Below are 23,021 nucleotides of genomic sequence, written 5' to 3'. Positions count from 1 at the left end.
GAGGAAATATCTCCAGTGACCTTCTGTGTCTTTAACTTTGCCAATGTGATTGTTCCTCGGCGTCTCCGTCAAGTACACAATGGAACTGCTGAGAAAACACGTTTGTTTTTAAAAAACTTTTCATAAGACGAGACCGCGGGAGCCGATATTGCTGAAAATGTAGCTTCTTGTATGTGAGCAATATGTTCATCTCTTTCTCTAGCCGCATGACTGCAGGCAGGGAAAGAGATGAAAACTCTACTTTCAGCAAGCAGAAGCAGTTTTAAAGCTCCTGCTTGCTGAAACGCCACTATTTTCTTTTGCTTGTTGGGAGCTGTCACAGCTCCCACCAGGCAAAAGCAAACAGCGATGTCCCGTGGAGGGGTCACCTCAAGGTACCAGGAACCGGCCCTGGGCCTGGTGGTCCCCAGGGCCACATATGACTTCAGGATGGGGGCCGCAAGCCCCTCCCTTTGTTGTTCATGGGCCAGCCCCGAGGAGGTGGTGGTCCCTGGGGCCGTATATAGACCAGAAGGGGGGACCCTGCAGCCCACTCCTTCTGTTTCAAAAGATTGATTGGACCCAGAGAGGTGATGGTTCTGGGGGCCTGCAAGGTCCACTCATAATTTTCTATCATTGCCCCGTGGAGAAGTTAGTCCCCAGGGCCTGGGGGTTAGGTACCCCCGCATAATTTTATTAATTTTATTAATGGAGGTGGTGGCCCGTGGGGCCGGAGGGGTACTGGACGGCTCCCTGCATAACTTTTTGTATTTATTGACTTGGGGAGGTGGCGGTCCCCAGGGCCCGGGGGAGGGTCTGGTCCCTCCCCCCCCCCCCCGCCCCCCCCCCAGATATTTCCTTGTTTTTTGCCCTGGGGAGGTGGCGGTACCTGGGAAAGCCCCCCCACATACATTTACTTCACATGCAGTCACAGGGAACTTGTGGTCTCTTCAACAGTTTCAGGTCTCTGGGGGCTGACAGAGTCTCTGAATCTTTTTAGCTTTTTGTCACACAACATCGGTTTTTTAATTAACAGAAATAATTTAGAATACGATAAGTTTGTTTGAATTATTTGGAACCAGTCAGATTATTTGGAAACCAAAAAAATAATCAGAGCTCAAAGCTAAACTGAATGTCCCTTGAAACCGATGTAACATGTTTTGCGTTTTTGTTCCTGTGCCTGTAAGCTGACACTTCTACCTTTAATGAATATCGCCAAATTCTACTGAATTACTTCATTCCCCTTTTTCCTGGCCTGGTATGTTTACTGGCTACAGCTTTATAAAAAGGACTGAAAGCAAGGAATACAAGTCTGGAATCTGGTGCAAAATGCTACATGTATCCACTGAATTAACTGTGTGACTCTACAACTCCCACATACAGCCTACCATATGCTGCTCCTTGTTGTTTTTGTGCCCCTTTCCATGTTCTTCATGTGTGCCACGGAGCACCTGTTCCATAATCTATGTATATATAGCTCCTTTAGCTCCAGGTACCCCCCTGACTCATAGAACCTCTGCAATGCTTTCTCACAAGTCTTCTAGAAACATTGCAACTGTACCTGTACATGGCATTTAATACTTATTGGAGATGGATTACCTATAGAAAACAACCTCACATCTCCCAAATAGCAGGTGGTGATCTGAAAAACCTCTCGATCCAAAACCTCACAACCTCAGGACGCTTAATATGAAAGGAAAGAGTAGACTTTTCAGCACCTTTGCTACTCACTTAATATGATATCTTAGACCTATCTCTGCATTCACTGCTGCTTTTTAGGGTCGAGCGTACAAGCGCTCTACCCTGTTGTAATCTCTCCGTGGGCTTTTAATCAAGCCCACTCTTGCTATTCATTCTTTGATGTGCTCGTCTTAAATGCTTCCTTTTTATTGGTGCATTTTGTGAAATGTCCCCCCTTTGTGTGCTGAGTTCCCTCCCAGGCGATTTCACTAAGTGAACATTTTTGTTGGCCATCACACTACGTCAGGCTTTCTCCTGTTACGGTATGTGATGGCCCCTGATCCGGTTTCTGTTTGCCTTTCATCCCAGCTGCAATTCTTTCTACACATTCATGCAGGTAGCCAATAACTCTTGCGCTCACGCTCATGGCGGCCGTGGAGCTTTGAATCAGCTCGCTTTTGTCAACGGTTTTACTTTTCATTTTCAATTTATGAGGCAAGAAAAGTCCAGTTGGGAACTTAAAAAGCTAATAGCTCTAACTCGAGCAAACGCGAGACCCATTGCATTGCAAATGCTTGTTTATTTTGTTGCAGTCTTCATACTAGTCAGAGGAGAGTGGAAGTACATGGTATAAATTCCTCAAGGACATCATCTGGATAAGAATTGATACTCTTCTCAGAGGGAAGATTTGCACTAGAGGGAGAAACCATCTCTTAATTCTAGCCCTTTCACTTCTCGATCCATCTAGGTTGCTGTTAAGGTCTCTTTTAGGTGGCGTCCTACCTTCAGAACGAAATAGATTTTGTGTGATGTTCCCTTTAGATCTGAGAACTGTTAGAACCACCCCTGAGAATGGTGAAGCAAAACAACCTTCTGTCAGGCCTACAAACTGTACATGTCTTCTCATCTAACTTTAAGACTCTTAATGGAACCCACCTTGATCCTCTGCGGCATATTATTTTGCTGAGCAAAACCACATCACCTTGCCCTGCCATCTCTTGCACGAGCTCTTAAATCTAAAGAAATAATTCAATCTGGTGTTGTGCATTTTGATGCTGCCTTTGTTAAATGGATCACCCTTCTTTGTACATACCACACTAAGCGTGCAGGTTCTCAACACAGGTTAAAAAAAGATTTTAAAAACAAGTGCAAACCTGTCATTACAGCGACTGCTACTTGAGACAAATGACTATCAAAGCTTGCTATATTTGATCTGAAAGTCATTTCCAGCCACTAGTTTCTATAAATTCCACTGACCACAAAGTTAGAAGACAACATGATGTGACAACAATGGAAAAACAAACTCAGTCAGTCCAATTGTGGGGTACAGTTATAAACCCCATTTAACATAAGAAACCATTGGATAAAATAATAATCGTTCAGCCAGGCTGACCAATTCAGATGGGAACCTATCCATCCTCGCACCCTCATTAGTTAGACAAGAAATACCGATTACAAACCACATCTACAATGCACATTCAGTTTTGGTATTATCTTTTCTCTTAACATATTTTTGAATAATTGACAAATAGAGCCTCTTTGTTGGCAATCAATATTCGTTCAATACAAAATACACTTCAGTTCGAACTCAATATATCTCGCTTGACTGTTGTACATATATTTTCTGATGTATTTATTGTCTCAGTTATATTACAACATGTCGCTGTTTTAATGAAACAATAGGCTGCATTACCTATATCTTTGGATCTGTGAGTCGTTACAAAAGCTCTCAAGTCCCTTCCACTCATGCTGCATTAACCTGTTAAAAAAATACAAAAAATGCAACAATCAGGCAAGAGTTATGTAGAGTTATGGTAATTAGGTTGGTCCTGGTAATTGCATAGCTAAGTGACAATGGGCCAAAACACTAGTATGGGTTATTAATTTAACATTAACCTATGATGTTACAACTATTTGTAGGGACTTCAATATGAAGTAGGTTTGGGGAAAGAAACAAATAGTCCTGGTACCCATCATGGAAAAATGAAAACAGTTTAAGTATATTTTAAATCTAGCATGAAAAAAACAAATCTATGAAAATAAAAGACACTGTGTGCCAAACAGATTTATTGCTACATTTATTTGCTACATATCATAAATGTTTTACAAAACTGAGCTTGCGTACATATCATGGTCTTCCAAAAAAATCTATGCGAGAGAGTACAATTTCAGAATTAGTAGTAGTAGTAGTAGTAGTAAGTAATGGTTTATTAGTCAATAAAAACCGTAACATTGGAAAACGTACATTCAACATACCCCCTATAATTGTTATTAAAAGAGAAAGAAAGTAGGGGGTAATGTAAAAGGATAAACATCACATTAAAAACCATCCCAAAACAGACCCGGGGAGCCTAGTACGCTACACATTTCCCTACCTTAGCTTTAATTGTTAGAGGGAGTGATGTAAAAAACATATCACATAAAAAAAACACCACTAATCATAAAACAGGGGGGGTCTAAAGTACCACTTGTTTCCCTACCATAACTTATATTGCTGCGGGGTGCCAATCTCATTAAGCTAAAATATATATTATTTGATGATGCGACTGCAAGTGGACCTGACCTTGTTACTGTCCGAAGAGGGCCCCTATGTATAAAGTGGTTGGTGCATGCCACCTAAAATATGACCAGGACCTCAACCAAGCATGATTGGGGACTGGGACATTGTTGCTCTTTGGTGTGCCTCTAGCAACCCACCCATAACCTAAGCAAGGCGGTGTAGCCACTATGTATAAAGTATTAGGCAGGGTGCATATGTAAGGCCTACAAATAAACCAGGTGCTCAGCAAGGTGGGATAGGGAATTAAAACATTATAAAACTAGCTACACCTTGGCCTAATAATGGCTAACTAGTCACTGTCTTAAGTACCGAAGCACGTACTGTGAAGCCTATAGTGGCATTGGTGGGGTGGTGGGTTAGGCCATTATTATTCTTACTACCCCCCTAGCAGCCCACCTTGGGCCTATGGCAGGATAGGAGGTTAACATGTTATTTTCCTTGCCCCACCCCTTTTCAAACCACTTGTAAATCCCCATCAGCCCCCCAGGGGCATCAGCCTTGGCCCATCTAGTTCCCTGAACAGAGTTCTTGTCCTTAACCAGTTCCTTAAAAATGTCCATAAACTTCACCAGCGTGAATTAATTAATCCATTGCTGCAGATCGACACGTCCTAATTCCTAGTGTCTTAAACTCGCTTTGCAGCATGGTCCTCCACAGTGGGACTAAACAAGGACAGATACAGAGGACATGCAGCAGCGTCTCATTTCTCTGATGGCACAAGCGGCACGTCATGTCCCCTCATTGCCCTTTCTCCTGCCACTTTGGCTTGAAGTCTGGGGTGGGAAGCTCTTCTAGTCTCATTATCAGTAGCTTCTGCATAACCTTAAGAGACTAGGCAGCTTCTATGGAAGGCTGGTCATTTTAGTCATCTAGGAGCTTAACACTAGCCATGTGTGCTCGCTTGGCTACCATTCTTTTATCTTCTACCCGGCTCAGCAGTCTAATGCTTTTATTTACCATTCACTTAAACGCTTGGTTGTGTCAAACTGCCACAGCTCGTTCAAACCGACTTTTTCAATGCTGTCCTATAGATTATTTTTGTAGTTGCCCTTCCCTCTTTGGAGGTTCATTTTGGACCAGGTATAGTAGGCTAATGACTCCAGAGAAGAGTTTTTCAACCTGTGACACCATTTTATGAATGCTCCAGGCCTTGAAGGGTCTGCTTTACCAGTGAGGACTCAAGCCGAACTTGCATGGTGATGCTGATCTCCGTAGTTGGAAAGCTTGCTTGAAAGTTTTCGCTGTTATTTTATTCAGCATGCTGGCAACTGAACCCATATGTATTTCACCTCCATATAAGTGGGTTGGTATCAGTTTTGACTGGATTCAGTGGCCAGTTGTTTGAGATTATGTCCTCAAAGAGTTTTCACTAGAGTCGATAACGGCAAAGTTTAGGGCTACAGCGTTTCCTTTAATTGCTTCCTTTTGCAGTGCAAACAAGGCTCTTGAATCTATTTTGACAACTAGGTAAACATAGCTGGCTGTCTCTTCTATTGTGGATCCATTAATGTGCCATTTGCTATGCTTGGAGATATGCTGGTTTAGCGGAATTACTTTGGTTTTTCTGAAATTGATCTCTAGCTGGTTGTTAACTGCATAGCTGCTAAGCGATTAGCTAGCATCTGCAGTCCTATTCTGGTTTACTGAGAAGGAGTAGGTCGTCTGCATAGAGGATGTTGGACAGAGGGAGAACACCAAGACTTGGGGCATAGGTACAAGCTCATTGAGTGCTAGGGAAAGGTCCGACATGTATAGATGAAATAAGAGGGATGCAAGGACACCCCCCCACTTGAGGCCAATTGATGTCCTTGCCTTCTTCGACAGATGGGTTCCATCTTAGACCATGATCTTGACCCAGGTGCTTGCATAAAGCAGCCTAATTGCTCTCAAGAGATTGTGCGGTATTCCCCAAAGTTGAAGTTTTTCCCATAGCTTGTCACGTGGGATATGATCAAATGATGCTTTGAAGACAACAAAGCACAAATACAGTGGTGTGCTGGTGTTATTTAATCTTCTCATAATTAGTCCTACTGCCATCAGGTTTGTGAGCGTCCCTTGGTTCTTTGTGAACCCCGTCTGATCTGGGGCAGCATGCCTGTTTCACGTGCACATGCTGCAAGGTCTTCAAGCAGCAATGATGAGAAATATTTGAGATCCACGCCGAACAGTGCTATTAGACGGTAGTTACTTGGTGACAAGGTCAGTCCTCCTTTAAAGAATGGGTGGATGATTGAGCCTCTCCAGCTGCCTGGAATGGTCCTTTCCGCTAATATAGTCCTGAACATCTCTGCTAGGAAGCTTGCCCATGCAGAAGCATTCTGTTTGAGGAGAACTTGGGGGATTCCATTTGGCCCGGGGAGACAGACTGGTCATGATTTCTCATTGATCTTTACTATCGCTAACACTGAGCACTCTAGTAGATCGGAGGCAGTGCTTTTCACCTGGGGATCTTCCAAAGACGGCTCCAAGGGCGCTACATCAACCGAGCTTCTTGTAAGATGTGACTTCAGGTACTCTGAAATGATGTTTGCATTGTTTGCTGCCCTTGTGCCATTGTCAGTGTCGTTGACCAGTTTCCAAAACATTCTTGTGTCTTTTTACTTTGAGAATCTCTCACAAAGGCACCAGATAGCCCAACTCACACAAAATTCAAGCAAAGCCACCTACCTTGTAGAGTGTACATAAATGAAATTTTGCAGATGCCCAAGGATTCAAAGTATCTCAATTACATTGGGAAGAATTTGTAATCAATGTCGAATTGTTGTCCCTAATCGCCTCTATGCGTGAATTCTGTATAAGCCTACTGTTTTTGGCAAAGATTTTTGTGATGACCCTAAAATGTACAAAGATGGGCAGTGTTGAGAGATTTCCTGAAGAAGAGGATGGTTAACAATCTAATACTGAATATGAAGAATATACTGGCAGGATAAGAGGAGCGCGGTAAGCAATATGTACATTATGCTCTAACGACCACTTAAACAAGAAGCTAGCACGACTATGGAGCTAACGGAGTACACTGTGTTGAACGGTAAAGCAAGCCAATTTAACAAGCCAATTTCCACACTGGTTTTAGTTATTGGGGGTCGTTTTACTGGTTGTTCTTGGTGTTTTTACTGTGGGGGCACTTTTTAATGAATGCAAGTATTAGCGTTCTTCACCACTAAGAGTGGGCGCTGAAAACCGCCATCTTCGTAGGTGCACTAGTTTTGCAGCAGACTACTTAAACAGGAAGCTGGTGCGCCTGTGCAGCTAACGGAGTACACTGTGTTGAACGGTAAAGGAAGCCAATTTCACAAGACAATTTGCACACTGGTTTTAGTTATTTGGAGGTCATTTTATTTTGTTCATGGTGTTTTTACTGTGGGGGCGATTTTTAATGAAGGGGCATTTTTAATGAATGCCAGTATGGATGTACCTCGCCAGTAAGAGCGGGACACTGAAAACCACCATTTTGGTCAGCGCACTAGTTTTGGGGCAGACTACTTAAACAGGAAGCTGGTGCAACTGTGCAGCTAACGGAGTACACTGTGTGGAACGGTAAAGCAAGCCAATTTGCACATTGGCTTTAGTTATTTGAGAGTCATTTTACTGATAGTTTATGATGTTTTTACTGTGGGGGCTCTTTTTAACAAGGGGCATTTTTAATGAATGCAAGTATTAGCATACCTTACCAGTAAGAGCAGGACCCTGAAAACTAACATCTTGGTCAGCGCACTAGTTTTGGGGCAGACTACTTATACAGAAAGCTTGCGCGACCACGACGATGGCACACCTAAGGTGCGCCAAAAGCAAGCCCGTCTGCTTCCATCCATGCACGACTGCGCTCAGTTCCCGCCATGCTGCCAGTGGCTCCCCCAGACCTAGCTGAACATATTGATGTGGATTGCAGACCAAGGATTAGCTATTTTAGGAAGAAATTGTTGGACATTGGTAAGCATGGTGAGCCATATTTTGTACATTTTTTCCAGCTAGGTAGCGAGACAGTTGTATGTTACCCGCCTTTTCAATTGCATAACAGCCACCATTCCAGTTTAAAATGTGGATTGATCAATGCTAGATCTCTAGTTAAGCATGGAACTGAAATATTTACATTGATGGATTCAGGCGAGTGGGACATTTTATTTTGCACTGAAACATGGACTTCATCTGAATCTATGGTATACCTTGGTGTGGCCTTCCCTATGGGCTTTAAGGCATTCCATAAACCACATCTCAATGGGAGGGGTGGTGAAGTCGAGATCATTTAGAAGGAGAAATGGAGCCTTTCTTCCTTCCTCCTAGATGAAACGGGGGAAGTTGAGACATTAGGTTTCACCCTCAAATCAAAAAAAGGTAGTGTATTTGTTGGGTATTCTATGTTGCAAACCACTGGGTACTCCCAATTCGTTCCTTCAGAGTCTCATGGAAGTTCTTTCTAACATGGTACTCACACATTCCAACTTTTTTATTTTAGGGGATTTTAACCTATGGGCGGAAAGTGAGGTACCCTCCTCCTTTAGAGCGGAACAGGACGCTTGTGAAATCCTGGGATTATATCAGTGTGTGTCAGGCCCAACTCATCTGGAAGACCACACCGTGGATTTGATCTTTGCCCCAGAAAGGCTGATTTATATGAATAATATTCTTTCCCTACCCTGGTCTGACCATGCCCAGGTTTCCTTTGATCTGGGACTGAATGATCTTGATCACCCTAAACATCATAGGATGGGCATAAGGAAAGTTCGATCCCAGTACAAGCTGAAATGGGACAACTCATTATCAAAACCTATTTTTAACCTATCTGAGTCTTTTGATCCTGAAAGGCCAGGTGAGGTTAACTGTTCAATTTCAAAGGAGATTACGGAGACAGTGGATAAAAGTATCCAGTTTAAGAGCATGAAATGCCGTTGTAAATCCCTGGCACCTTGGTATAATGGCTTGTTGAAAGCCTTTAAAAGAGTCTGTAGAAAACTAGAACTTAATTGGGGTAGGGAGTATAAAGAAGATGAGAAAGATGTTTTTAAAAAAGCTCTCTAGAAGTATACAGTTGAGGTAAGGGGAGCATTGGTGAAATATCAAACCAACACCATTCTCTACGCCACAAATAGCTCAAAAAAGGTGTATGAGGCTCCTCAGGATCTTATCCACCCTGAATTTGTTAAAGAGGGAGTGCCTACATCACAGAAACTATGTGATCTTCTTGTTGATTATTTTGATAACAAGATCTGAAAGATCTTAGAGGATCTTGGCTCTGAGTCCCAGAATACAGTACCTAGTCTGATTACTTGCCATACTAAGAAGGACCCTACTGTCCCTTTGGAGAACTAATCTCCAAGCAGACAACTGTGTTTACAGCAGTTCCGATAAGCCCCTAACGTGCAAGACTATGTTGGAGGATCAGCAAAATAGATTTGAGCTGTTTGAGCCTATTTCGGAGTTACATTTTCAATCCTTAGTTAGACTGATTTCATCGGGATCCACCCCTGGATCCTTTACCACTCAGGGTTTGGAAAGAGGTGGGAGATGAGCTTGCTCTTCTGATCTTGCAATTGTGTAATCAGTCTTTGGCATCTGGGGAGGTCCCCTCAATGTGAAAAAGAGCGATTGTTACCCCACTCCTGGAAAAAACCTACAGCAGATCCCTCAGTGCAGAGTAACTCTAGGCCTATTTTGCTGCTCCCTTTCCCTGTTAACATTCTGGAGCAATATTTGAGTAAGAAGCTTTCACAATACTTGGAAACACAGTCCCTCCTAGAAGAGGAACAATTTGGGTTCAGACCAGGACATGGAACTGAGTTGGCTCTACTCGTCGCCTTGGACGAGTTACGCAGGAGAGTAGATAGGGGCCAGCCAACAGTCCTGGTTATGTTAGATCTGTCAGCAGCCTTTGACCTGGTCAACCATAAAACTCTTCTTGAAAGGTTAGCCAAAATTTGAGTAGGAGGCTTGGTTCTGAAGTGGATCGAATCTTATTTAGCTGATCATTCTCAGGCTGTTGCCTTGCCCCCTTATTGCTCTGAGTTCAAAAGCTTGCAGTCAGGAATCCCTCTGGGCTTGGCATTGAGCCCAATTTTGTTCAATATATACTAGAGACCACTGATCTCTCTGGTAAAAATGTTTATTACGCTAGTTAATTACACAGACGACCCACAGCTGATCCTTTCTTTGAATAATAAACAACTGGATTCTGTGGCAAACTTTTCAAAATGAATCTTAGATGTAGTCAAGTGGATGAACCTAAATTCCCTTGAGTTAAACGGAGATAAACCAGCATTTCTCTGCTGTGCAGCTAATAAAATCCCTATTCACCGTCCTCTACATTTCTGGCCCTTACCGACAAAAAACGATCTGCTCCCTTCCAGCACTGTTTGTAATCTGGGGGTTCTAAATGATGACAAGCTATCTCTGGAGGGGCACGTTACCAGAGTTGCTTGTACCTGCATCGCATTAAGAGATCTTACCAGCTTTACCAAATGCTATTATGCACACGATTATATTGAGCTGGCTAGATTATTGTAATGCCCTCCTTCTCGGCGCCCCAGATTCATCGATCAGTAAACTGTGTAGAGTTCAAGAAGCAGCAGCCAAGCCTGTATTAAATAGATCTTGCAGTTCGTCAGGCTCTAAAGCCTCAAAAAGACCTCCATTGGATGATCAGAAGATCATTTTTAAAACTATGTGTATTGTTTTTAAAACTTTACATGGACATGGCCCACTTCCACTACTGCAGAAACTGAAGCATTACACACCAGGAAGATGCCTACGTTTGAGCACTGCCAATCTGCTCACTGTAAATAGGTTCAGTAAGATCAGACAAGGTGGCTGCACCTTTACAGTTAAGGGAGCTCAGACATGGAACAAGTTGCCCTCTTATCTTAGGTCAAACCTAGATCTTCCACCTTATAGGAAGGCATTAAAACTTGGCTTTTTCCAAAGTAGGCTCTGTAGTAAGCTTTCTTCTACATGTTGATTCCACTTACTGTCTCGCACGTTGAGTCTCCAATTAGCTCTAGCGCCAGGATACCAGCTTTGGTGATAGTATTCGCTTTACAACAATGTTAAATAAATAAATAACAAAGCTTTCCTCCCTCCCGGCCACATATGAATACTAGTATTTACAAATTGAGGTTATCCGAAGATTCTCTATGGTACTTCTCACTTTACGGCTCTCCTTTCAATAGTCTAAATGAGTCAATATTTAATTCTGTAAGAGGATATAAGGGAAACAAGTCCTATGAAAACAGATTATGAGGTAAAAAAGCTCCTCTTCAGACAAAGGTGTATCATAAAGATGGAAATGTGCATTAATTAGACAGAACTACAAGTTGTATGACAGCAGCATCAAACTAGAAACAGTTAAAGTTAATTGTTTTAACATTTGCTATAGTCTATTAAGCATAGCAAAAAGTATATTCTACCTGTTTCTAGGATATTTTAGATGGAGCAATATCAAAGGATAGACTATGAGTGAAGATAGTCACAATGATGTTGAGGTTTAGGCCATTTGCCAATGTCATTTTCATAACAGACAAATGTACGATGCTCAGTTCTCTCACTCATGAGCAGTTTACGAGTTATATTCTGAACATGAGGTGATGGAAAAATTCGATGTAGGATAAGTGACTGATAAATTATGAAACATGATGTGAAAAATTAGAATATACCATTTATTTGCATCCATTTCATTGTCAGGCCATTTCCTAAAGGGCATTTCTTCGTGAACTACAAATCCTTCATAAACCATATTATTTACCATTTCATTGTAAGTTATATAAATATTATTATATGGATAATATTTTTAGAACAAAGTTACAGGGTAAGAGATAAGGGTAATGGGTTAAGTGTACAAGTAAGGGTTTAAGAGTAGCGGGCAGGGGTTATGGGTAAAGGGTAATGGCTGGCATAAGATGGTAAAGATAATGGGTTAAGGGGCAAGGGTTAATGGCAAGTGGTTGAGGTCATAGGGTAAGGAGTTAAGGAGAAGGAGTAAAGGATAAGGCAGCACTGAGAAAAGGGTAAGGGGCAAGGGCAAAGGGTAGGTAGACATAGACAAGGGAGTAGAGGTAAGGAATTCAATTTATGATAAGGGGGTTAAGATTAGGGTACATATGTAAGGGTTAAGGGTAAGGGAGAAAGAGTAATGGGTTATGAGCAAGTATTAAGGATAGAGATGCAAGGGGTTAGTTAAGAGTAAAGGTGCAAGGGGCTAAGAGGTATGGGCAGGGGCTATCGGTAATGGGAATGGGTAATCAATTAAGAATGAGAACTTAAGGGTAAAAAGTTAATGGCAAGGGTTAAAGGATAAAGAGGTATGGAGTTATGGGTAGTAGGAAAGAGTGGTGGTAAGGGACAAGGGTAAGGGCACAAGGTGGTATGGTTAAGGATTTAAAGTGTGATTAAAGGGGTAAATGTTAAGCTTGAGTTAAGGGTAAGGAGTAAAAGAGGAAGTAGTTAAGGAATAAGAGGAAGTTAAAGATCTGTAGATATTTACTTAATGATAAGGGTATAATAGGTAAGGGATAACGGGTAAGGGTTAAAGGTAAAGGAATTGATTTAGAGTAAGTTCAAAGGGTACAGAAAAAGATGCTAAAATTAAGGGGTAAAGGATTAAGGTTAAGGGAGTAAGGAAAAGGATAAATGTAAAGGATTAAGCGTAAAAAGGTAAGGGAATAATGGTAAGGGGATAAGGTGATGAGTAATATCCCCTCTACCATTACCCTCTTGCTCTTACTCTTACCCATAATTCCTTAACACTTCACCTTTAATCCCTTAACCTTAACCTTTTCCACTTACCCTTTACATACTGTCCTTACTCATAACTCTTTATCTTTAAGCCGTAGGTGTTTGGTAAAGGTGGGCCATTAAAATATCAAGGAATTAACAATGATTTATTAAAAAAGACTGCAAGGTAACAGTCACAATGAGATTGTGATGATGAAACAGTAAAAAAAAAGGCTTACCCATAGAATAATGAGCAAATGGTAAACAAGAAAAAGCTGCAAGGACATAGCAGGCAAGAAAACAGCAGTTGATAAAATGGCAGGCTTCTGTCAAAAACATGAACACAAGTTTTTCACAAGAAACTCTAGAGAAATGTTATGCTAATTCTCAACTTTCTTGTTCTGCAAACATGATTACTTTTGACTCCTGAGCACACTGGCTGAGACTGCTACTCCTTTATTTAGATATGAGTGTGTTGAATATTTTTCATTATAATCCAAATAACAAGGATCTATTCAGAATCTCAAGAGGAAAAAAACAGGGAGAAATAGTTATTTCTCCCTGTTGCATCACTTCTTTGCCACCCCTGGAGTGGTGTAGGGTTTTGACGCTTTCCCATGTTTACAAAACCTTTTAAATCTGGGGATGCGTGAAAATCCATGTGTGTTGCATGGGAACACCCATGCAGCACCCATGGAAATGCCTCCCCGACACAAAGTAAGGCAGCGCAGCGACTTGCCATGCGTGGCCTTACTCCATATCTACAAGACCATGTAAAGCCATGCAAAGTGGCTTGGAGTTGCCTTGTAGATATGGGTCCGCAGCCTGTGCCGCCAATGTGTCAAAAAAAGTGACACAGCACAGGCGGCTTGTAAATCTGGGCCTTCGTCTATTTAACCAAACAAAAGAGTTTTTTTGTACAGCAGAAAAGCTGAGTTCCCATATTTGAAGGTGCACTCATATGTGAGAATGCAGGAAAAGGAGACTCTGTAAAATAAAATATTTGCCTAAGATCACACAATTTGAGACCGTTTCAGTGTCAAGTACATTATAGTTAGGTCGAGTAGATTATTCAAGTTACCCGACCTGCAGGTCTAGTAACAATTTTATGATTTTTCAAAGCCTGGAGAATACGTCTGTGATTGCTTTTAAATAAAGCACTTTTTTTTCCTTTATATGCAACTCGGTTTCCTTGAAGGAAAACAGGATGCATTTAGATAAAAAAAATGAAAAGTGTACAAAAATATTTTTTTAAATATTTACAAACGGGCAAGGGTAGGAACACCTTCTCATATGTGAATGGCTTACCAAATCCTTTGAGATGGTGGTAAAATATTCATGTTTTGCAACCGAAATTTTGTTGTAAAATATTAACACATACCATTTCAATATGGTATTTGTAAGGGACACCCAAATCACGCCCCTTCCAAATACCGAATCAATACTGTTATTCAGTAATGAATTACTGAATCACAATCTAGGTTTCATACATGCGAAAATGCCTTATTGCAGTCGCAAACGACCTGAAGGCGAAAAGGTTTCATACATCTGGCCCTAAATTTCGAAAATCACATTTAAACAGCTATGAGCTATTGCTAAGCACAGTGACGTCCACAGTCCAAATGAACAAAGGACAAGGAGAAGAAGGATGATGTAGGAACAAGCTATAGATAAAGTTTGTGTGCAAATAAGCTTTTAAATACCCCAAAAGACACCCAAACAGTCCTCCCTTACGGCACCAGTGCATCAATTTTCAGATTATAACATCAAGCAACATCAGATTTCAGTCCTAATCACTCAATTTCCTCCTCTCTCTCCTTCTAATGGATATTTAAGTGTGACAAGTGGTAAACTCTCATGCCTTTACTGCTAACAACCCTCTCCTTGCCCAGCAGATGATGTCACTGTCGAACAGAAGCAGTCGCTCAATTGTGTTTTTGGGTTGAAAACATATTACAAGTATGTTACAATGTCCCCAGCTAAATGCACCATAAAGTTACATGAAGAGCCACCTCCACCCTTTCCTTCAACCTCTTGTACACCATGGGGAAGTTTTGCGGCTTTAACAAACATGAAAGGTGGGCAGCTGCAGAAGGACAAAGACCAAGGTCCAAAAATCTGATGCATTTTTGGAGAAAGCCTTGATGGATCAGACAGCCCTGAAGAAAAAAGGATTTTGAAACACAGATGTGCAGTATCATAACATGAAGCACTTAGGACACCAGTGTTGGATTCCCTGCAAGAGAAGCATTCCTGGACTTGAAGTGTGGACAGCAAATATTGTCCTTGACCTGCTTTACACCATCTCTGGGATCCCTGAAACCTAAGTACTCTTGTTTCCTGACACAGTAGAGTGGTTTTCCTCAGTGCTCCAGGTTTTATGGTAGGGTCCCAATGACCACAGTCAATTACAGTGAGTACAGACCTAGCTAATGGTTCTAGAGATATCCACATTCAAAGTCATGTTTAGGCAATAAGGGCCAGATGTATCATGAAGGCCTTTTGCGATTCGGAAATAGCGATTTTTAAGAAATCGCTATTTCCGACTCGCAAAATGCCATGTATCACATTTGCGAATCGGTAATAGCGATTTCTTAAAAATCGCAAATGCTATTACCGAATCGCAAATTGCGATACAGGCCCCATTCGCACCTATGCCCATATCTGCGAATTTTTTGCATTCCCAAAATTGCGATTTCTTAACCAGAAATCGCAATTTTGGAAATGCAAAACCCCAGGGTGCTGGGGGCCTAAGGCCCCCTCTGCTGCACCCCAAAAACATTTTTGGGGACATATAAGGTGCACACATGCCAAAAGGGCATGTGTGCTTTACATGTACATTTTGAAAATGCATTTTAAATTCATTTTTAAATTTTGCACATGGTTACCACCAGGTTCAACCTGGTGGTAAATAGCGATTCCTAAATGCCCAAATCGCATTTTGGAATGGCTTCATACATGTGCTAAGAAATCGCAAATAAGGAATCCTTATTTGCGATTTCTTGTTTAGAGAGTCGCAATTTGCGACTCTCTAAACAGGGTCGCAATTTTAAGGAATCGCTATTTTTGCGATTCCTTAAAATTGCGTTCAGAATGTCTTTCATACATTCTGAACTGGCATTTTGCATTCGCAAACGGGCATTCGCACAGTTTGCGAATGCAAAAAACCTTGATACATCTGGCCCTATGGGCCTTATTATGAGTGGCCCGGTAAATGTGCTGTATTTTCCCCATGCCCAAAGGGGCACCAGTAAATCTGGGGGTGGAGAACATCTGGCCCATTACAATTAGACCCTGAGGGGTTACTGTGTCATGAGGAATTATGGCGGAATCCCTAATTCTAGGTCCCATTTCACAGGCAATTCCTCTTTTCCTCACCATACTGATTACAGCAGACAAAATCATTAGGTGATTGTAAACAGACCCAGGGTGTTCCTACTGAGCTCATAATTATGGTGAGACAAAAACAACTTCTGTTACTGGTCCCACTGCAATTAAGAGGTCAATTGTAATGAGGGACTGAGCCTAAATCTCTGTTCCCATGTTGAACAAGAAGTCTGTTTGGTGACCACAGTCCTGTGAGTGCATCTACCAATTGAACATTTTGGCTGGCTTGTTCCCAGACACAGGTCCCTGAATTCTGGTAACCCTCTATCAACAATGTTGTGGGCTCCCCCATGACCTAGTGCCTAGTCGATCATTAATAATTTTTAGACTGACTGAGACTCGCCCTAGTGACTGTGCCCAGTTCACTAGTACCAACAAATAACCAATTCTAGTCCAGTTCAATAGATACCAAAAGCTTTATGGGATGCTGCTTTGGCTCCCTAAATTATTTTTGTCTTATGTCAAACCCTTTTTCCAGTTTGAGGGGAGATAGCTTTACTGCCTTTTGGTCTATTTATGGGAACGCCACATGAGCTAAAACCCACAATGTTGTCCCATCTTTCATCAAGTGCTACCAAAAACTAGGACAGGCATATATCCAACGAGCTGCACTGTATAACCATGTCTGGCCCCTCTACTCCATTGATTGACTAGTAATAAACAAATGTAGTTAATCTGAGAAATAATGTAGAATGCAAAAAACACATCTGAGTAGGATAACATGTCCAGAGGGACTTGGGTTACAGAAAATTCCTCATTATGAAAAGGTTATAAATGTATTTGAGTTCGTATCGTGGCAGCAGGAAATATTAAAGTCTTATGTAATTTCTTTCACTGCCATGTCCTACCTACTTAGAAAAACAGACTTGTATTGTTTAAGTGACAAATCTAACAAGATATTGCCTATTGACTACAATATGCTATATCTTACCCGAGTAACACTATTCTCTTCGTCTTCACTACCAATGAAACGTCAAATGCCAAAAACGAGCAATATAGTTATTTAAATGGAGTACAATAATATTTGTGACCCTGAGAGACGAGTGGTAAAAGACTGCACCAAACATGGATGTTGCCCTATTAATACTGTTTTCCCTAAAACATAAAGAGCAGGCCTCACAACAATTGGGCCCATGGCATGTTTTTCTTTTGAGAAAATTGCGTATGTACTTGCATTGTAGAAGCTACCAAAGGGTCCAGACAACCTAACAAACATTAATTAGATGTCTGAAAACCAACTATCCTCGAACTTATGAGTGCTGAGGATGCAGCTGCTGTCATTCTATGAAGCCAATATTTTCTCGGTACTTAAGAAAGGATGAAAGAAATGATACAGTGAAATGGTTTCGAAAGTTTTGGTGGATTACATATTGGGAAGAGGAAAAATAGGTAATTGTGGAGATTCAGGGAAACAAGGTGCAGACATATTTCAGTGTTTGTGTTGATATCAGGTATTTGGCTATTAAATTGGGGTGGGTATTCTTCATATTATCCATTTAGGCACATCATTTAATGATGTTATCTACTCTCTATCGTGGGCTACTTTGAGCAAGAGGGGGCTTTATGCAACTATCATCAGTGTGAATTAGAGCCACTGATCCAATACGGACAGTTGCCTTTATGGGCAGTATTAATTAAACGTTTGACACGTTAAGAATCATATGTGTACGTAACGTATTCATCCTTAGGTCATTGACACTTTAGGGTCCAATTTGGATCAACGGGGAGATATCTGCCTTGGCAGATTTACTTGTCAGGAATTATTTGCTGTAGTGTGTCACTGCAGGATCACACTCTTTAATGTAATTTAATGTCGTTTTCGGAGAGACATACCTAAGTTTGCATCAGATTATAATAAACTAACAAAAGACTATAAGCCGAAATCTTGTGACAAGGTGACGTAAATGTATGTACATCAGCGTAAGCTTCAGTTGAAGAAAGCTTCAATTATTAGTGATCTTGCAGCCGGCAGTAGAAATCAACATGCCAAATACTCAGCGAATACATAGGCCCTCATTATGACTTTGGCGGTCTTTTCCGAAGACCGCTGAAGCCATGGGAGCCAGAAGACCGCCAGTGCTGGTGGTCTTCCGACCACCATATTACGAGTACTGAAGAAGGATTTCCACCGCAATTTGGGTGGAAATCCTCCAGTAGTCATGCTGGCGGTGGTGGCGCAGAGGCGATCGCACCACCTACCCCCGCCCTGACAAAAGGACTCTGACAGCCGTATTACGACCTGTAATATGGTCTGGCAGTGTCCTGATGGTTGGGCGCTGCCGGCGGTGGAAGCACCTCTTCCCGTTCCCTGGCGGACGACCTCCTCACCAGACAAGGTAAGTCGATGATCTGACAGAGGAGGGGGGTGGAAGGGTGGGGGTGTTGTGTGTGCGTGTGTGAGTGGGTGTTGTCTGCGTGTGTGAACGAAAGTGTGTATGCGTGTGTGTATGAGTGTTTGAATGCATGTGTGTATGCGTGTGAGTGAATGCATGTGTGTGAGTGAATGCATGTGTGTATGGGTGTGAGTGAATGCGTGTATGTATGCGTGTGAGTGAATGCGTGTAGGTAAGTGTTGGTGAATTAGTGTATGCGGGGTGCGTGTAGGTGCGCGTGTGCATGTATGCGGGGAGGGGAGACGAGGTGCTGTTCTGGAAGAGGGGTTGGGTGAGAGGAGTATTGTTCTGGAAAGGGGGTGGGGGTGCTGGTATGGAAGAGGGGTGGGGGTACTGAAATTGCAGGGGGCTTGGGGGAGTCGTCTGCCAGTGGCAGGAAAGAAATGTCCTGTCACCTGTAGCTTTTCCACCAGGGTTTTTGTGGCGGTGCTACCACCGTGGAAACCCTGGCGGAAAGCCAACTCGTGATACCGCCGGTGGTCTTCAGTGGACCGCCAGGTCGGGATGCTGATTTACGGCCTGGCTGTCCAACCGCCCTAGCGGTACAAGCGTGGATGTGGTGGTTTGGCAGAGGCCAAACTGACACACTCATAATGTGGCAGCCTTCACCGCCGGCCCGTCGGCGGTGAGACCGCCACCACGGCCCTGCCGGTCTTCGGACCACCAGGGTCGTACTAAGGGCCATAATTCTTCAAACAAACCTACATCGATAGCACTCTAAAGGTTAGTGTTAAGCAGTAATTTCAACAGTTCCATCTCTTATATATTCCGTTGCAATTCGAAGGTGCACAGAGTGACAAGTATTGACGAAGCCAATAGTCCCCACCTTTGGGACCTATTGGCTTTGCCAATAGTTTTAGCCATGCAGCACACCGTCTCCATGGCTACAAAATTATGCAGCTGTTTGTTTCCATTTTAGTCAATGTTCTAAGTTGGATCAGCAAGTAAATAGAAAAAAGTATAAAAGCATTTTTGAAGTGGGTGGAGGGGAAAGCAACATGAGGGGCAGGCGGGAGAATGGATAGAATCTGTGGGAGAAGGGGGAAGAAGCAACATTGGGTGTGGGTTTTAGAAGAGAGTTGAGGAACAAATAATGGGGCAGAAGTAGCATGGGGCAGAAGCCACAGACAGGGGTGTGGATGGGAGTGGAAGCACCAGAGGGGCACGGGCGAAGGTGGCAGAAACACAGGACTACGTGGGCGATCAAAGGATGAAAGAGTGCAATGTGGTTCTGGTGGGGAGAAAGCATGCTAGTGAGAAGGTAATGCAGGGTTGTGGGGGAGAAGCATATGTGCGAGAGAGAGGAACACAGAGTGCAGCAGAGGAGGGAGAGATGCATATGAGGGAGGAAGTGGGAAAAACATTTGCTCTAGTAGAGTACTTAAACAAAAAGGAAAAAACTAGCACCTAACAAAACAAGCTGTGGAAGAATGTAGTAATGCCTTCACGCTTCAGGGACGAAACAAATACAATGAGAGGAAAGAAAGCTAACATAGCTAAGGAATGAGAAGCAAGCAAATGAGAATGACAACAAAGTTAACCAATGGTAAGTAATGGGCGGCTAGAAACACACTGGAAGATAACAATACGTCACTCAACAGAGTATGCACTGTCTTAGGCAATATGGTAAAAATGCCAATGAGAGTAGGCGTTGTATTCTCTGTGACACACATCTGGCAACAACTAGGCATATTTTCTGTGTTTGTCCTATTTTGCTCCATTTTATGTCAAAGACCTTTGATTTTACTATAAAGATATATGCAATAAAATTACCTATTGGGGCTATCAGCCAGTCCACTTCGTTCATTAGTCGGTTATTGTGTCATTAACATTTTTCTGCCCCCAATTACAGCATACAGCATGAGGCAGTGGGTCAGCCCACTTTAACTACTGGCTAGCATCACTGTAAATGGCAGCATTCTTCCCTTTCACAATGAGCACATCCATATACAAAGCAGTTCTCTTAAGTGGCAGGGACTACTGCAGCAATGAGTTCTTTTTGAGACAAAAAATATTTTTGCTTTTAGCCAATGCTTATTTTTATATGACTCGGGCTGGCAGCTTCCCCAACAATAGCGTTTTGCAAAAACTATGGCAAAACAAATCAAGCATTAACCAAGCTAAAAGGCTGGCGACTAATGCAGCCCTATTGGCTTTGCCAATGTTTGTTAATTAAGTAGGTAGCAGGATGTAATATGCAAGATTTGAGGCCGAACACTGTTGATGCTCTTAAGATTGCTGTTTTTATTATATTGCCCGTGTACAACAGTACAGACGCCAAGATACTCTTCTGTTCCTCTCCTCTAGGTATCCCGAAGGCCGGGACCACTTTGGAGGACGGACGACCCTCGAATGGATGAGAAAATGCCACAGGTAACTATTAAGGCTCAACCAATATCATAGTTGGGGAAGGGTTCGTAAGGTTTTGGAGATGCATAAGATAGCTGTTTTATACAAGAGAATGCTCTAATGATGCAAAAAGCTTGCTCCTCAGGTTTAGAGGGGTCTTGTTTTATTTCAGGGTATAGGAAATTAGCAGAAGGAAATCATCAGGACCCCGGCTCATTGCTACAACCGCCAGTCACCCTCTTGCCTCTCGTACCTTCCCAGTAAACACCGACATACCTGGACTAGCCACGCTCCTGCAGGAGCATGGCGGGGCAACTCGTTTTACTGGTGGCCTCCTGGCTCTCTTTTTTCCTTGTGAGAGGAATCTGCCTTTTCGTGCTTGGTTGGGGCCTCACACACAACAACCTACTTCTGTTCCTCAAGTCTCCTCTCCTCCCTGTTGTCTTCACTTTTACAGTCTTCTCTCTCTTGCAGGACTCTGCCCCTCTTACATCTTCCACCGCCCTCTGTTTCTGGTCCACGTATTCTTCTAGATCCCAGCAATTATAGGGCCCATCCTTCTGTGTATATATTGAGCCTCCTCCTTGATACGGGCTCATGTGTTTAAAGATAAAGGAATGACTACCCATCTTGGTCTCTGGTGCCTGATTAGCAGCTAAAAACAGAAGAGAGCATATTCAGCACAGGGGGAGCTGGTGGGAGCGTGCCATGGAGAGTCCTCCAGTTCAGCTTCTCCCCTGGGGCCAGGAGGCCCGACAGGTCAGCACATCCCCCCTTAGGATTTTCCTGGTCTGGGAAAAGATGAAGTCTGGACAGGAAATCAGCATTACAATTGTCTATGCCCTTGCAATACCGAACCTTAAACATGAAAGGCCGCAATTATAAACACTCTCAGAACCCTAGGGTTATTATCCTTGTTGCGACTCATCTAAGTCAAAGGGGCATGGTCTGCATACAGGACAAAAGGCTTCTCTTCCAGATAGTATCACAGTTTATCTACTGCCCATTTAATAGCCAGGCATTCCTTCTCTATGACTGGATATTTTTGTTCCAGTGGAGAGAGCTTGTGACTTATGAATAAGATTGGTACCTCCACCCCATTCTCTTAGATCTGGGACAAGAAAGCCTTGAGCCCCACTTTAAATGCCTCGGTCTGTAAGATAAACGGCTTCCCAAAATCCAGGGAGGTCAATATGGGACTTGAGGTGAGAGCTGTTCTGGGGACCTGAAATGCTTCCCTGTCCTTCTGTGGAGAACTCCTAAAGCATTTTTATTCATTTTGTTTTTTAGTAGGTTTGTTAGGGGTCCTGCTATCTCTGAATTTTGGGGTATGAAGCATCTGTAATATCCCAGAAGGCCCAAGAACGCCCATACTTCTTTCTTCGTTCTAGGAAAGAGGGTGTTTATGATAGCCTTTACTTTCTCTTCCTGAGGTTCTATCATCCCAATCCCTAGGACATACCGCAGGTATCTGATCTTGTTGTACCCTATTTTGAACTTCTTTGCATTGATGTGTTAAGTAGCATCTTGGAAGATTTTGCGAAAATGAATGAGATGTTGCTCCCAGGTGGTACTAAAGATGACTATGTCGTCAAGGTAAGCTGAGGCATAGGACTGATGATTTTGTAACACCTTATTCTTCAGCCTTTGGAAAGTGGCTGGAGCCCCATGGAGCCCAAAGGGTAAGACGGTAAATTCAAATAGCCCATCAGGGGTGGAGAAGGCAGTTTTCTCTTGATCCTCTTTTCGAAGGGGTACTTGCCCAGTACCCCTTGCTAAGGTCTGGCTTTCTGATATATCTGGCTTCTCTGAGTTTTTCTATTAATTCATCTACACTAGGTAAAGAGTACACATCAAATTTAGAGATGACATTTACTGTCTTGAAATCAATGCAAAATCTGATCAAGTGTGGGTACAAGGACTGTGGGCGATGACCAGTTGCTTTGAGAGGGTTTGAGAACACCCATCCGTAG

The 23,021-nt window shown here is 42.6% G+C and overlaps 1 protein-coding gene across 2 annotated transcripts in view; it reads right to left on the bottom strand.

Moving 5' to 3' along the window:
* Positions 1 to 23,021, bottom strand: part of CCDC148 (coiled-coil domain containing 148) — a 777,160-nt gene that overhangs the window by 629,468 nt on the left and 124,671 nt on the right. The window contains exon 4 of one of the 2 annotated variants that reach the window (XM_069225141.1): positions 3,353 to 3,418. In XM_069225141.1, the coding sequence (XP_069081242.1) occupies positions 3,353 to 3,407 (55 nt within the window). In that variant the 5' untranslated portion in view covers positions 3,408 to 3,418. Of the gene's footprint in view, positions 1 to 3,352; positions 3,419 to 23,021 lie in introns of those variants that run through there. The other variant, XM_069225142.1, reaches the window with a different exon arrangement.

This window comes from Pleurodeles waltl, chromosome 3_1 (assembly GCF_031143425.1).
Source record: "Pleurodeles waltl isolate 20211129_DDA chromosome 3_1, aPleWal1.hap1.20221129, whole genome shotgun sequence".
Classification (NCBI taxonomy): domain Eukaryota; kingdom Metazoa; phylum Chordata; class Amphibia; order Caudata; family Salamandridae; genus Pleurodeles; species Pleurodeles waltl.
The sequence above is the reverse complement of the archived record's forward strand: the minus strand, read 5'-3'. Positions and strand labels throughout refer to the sequence as shown.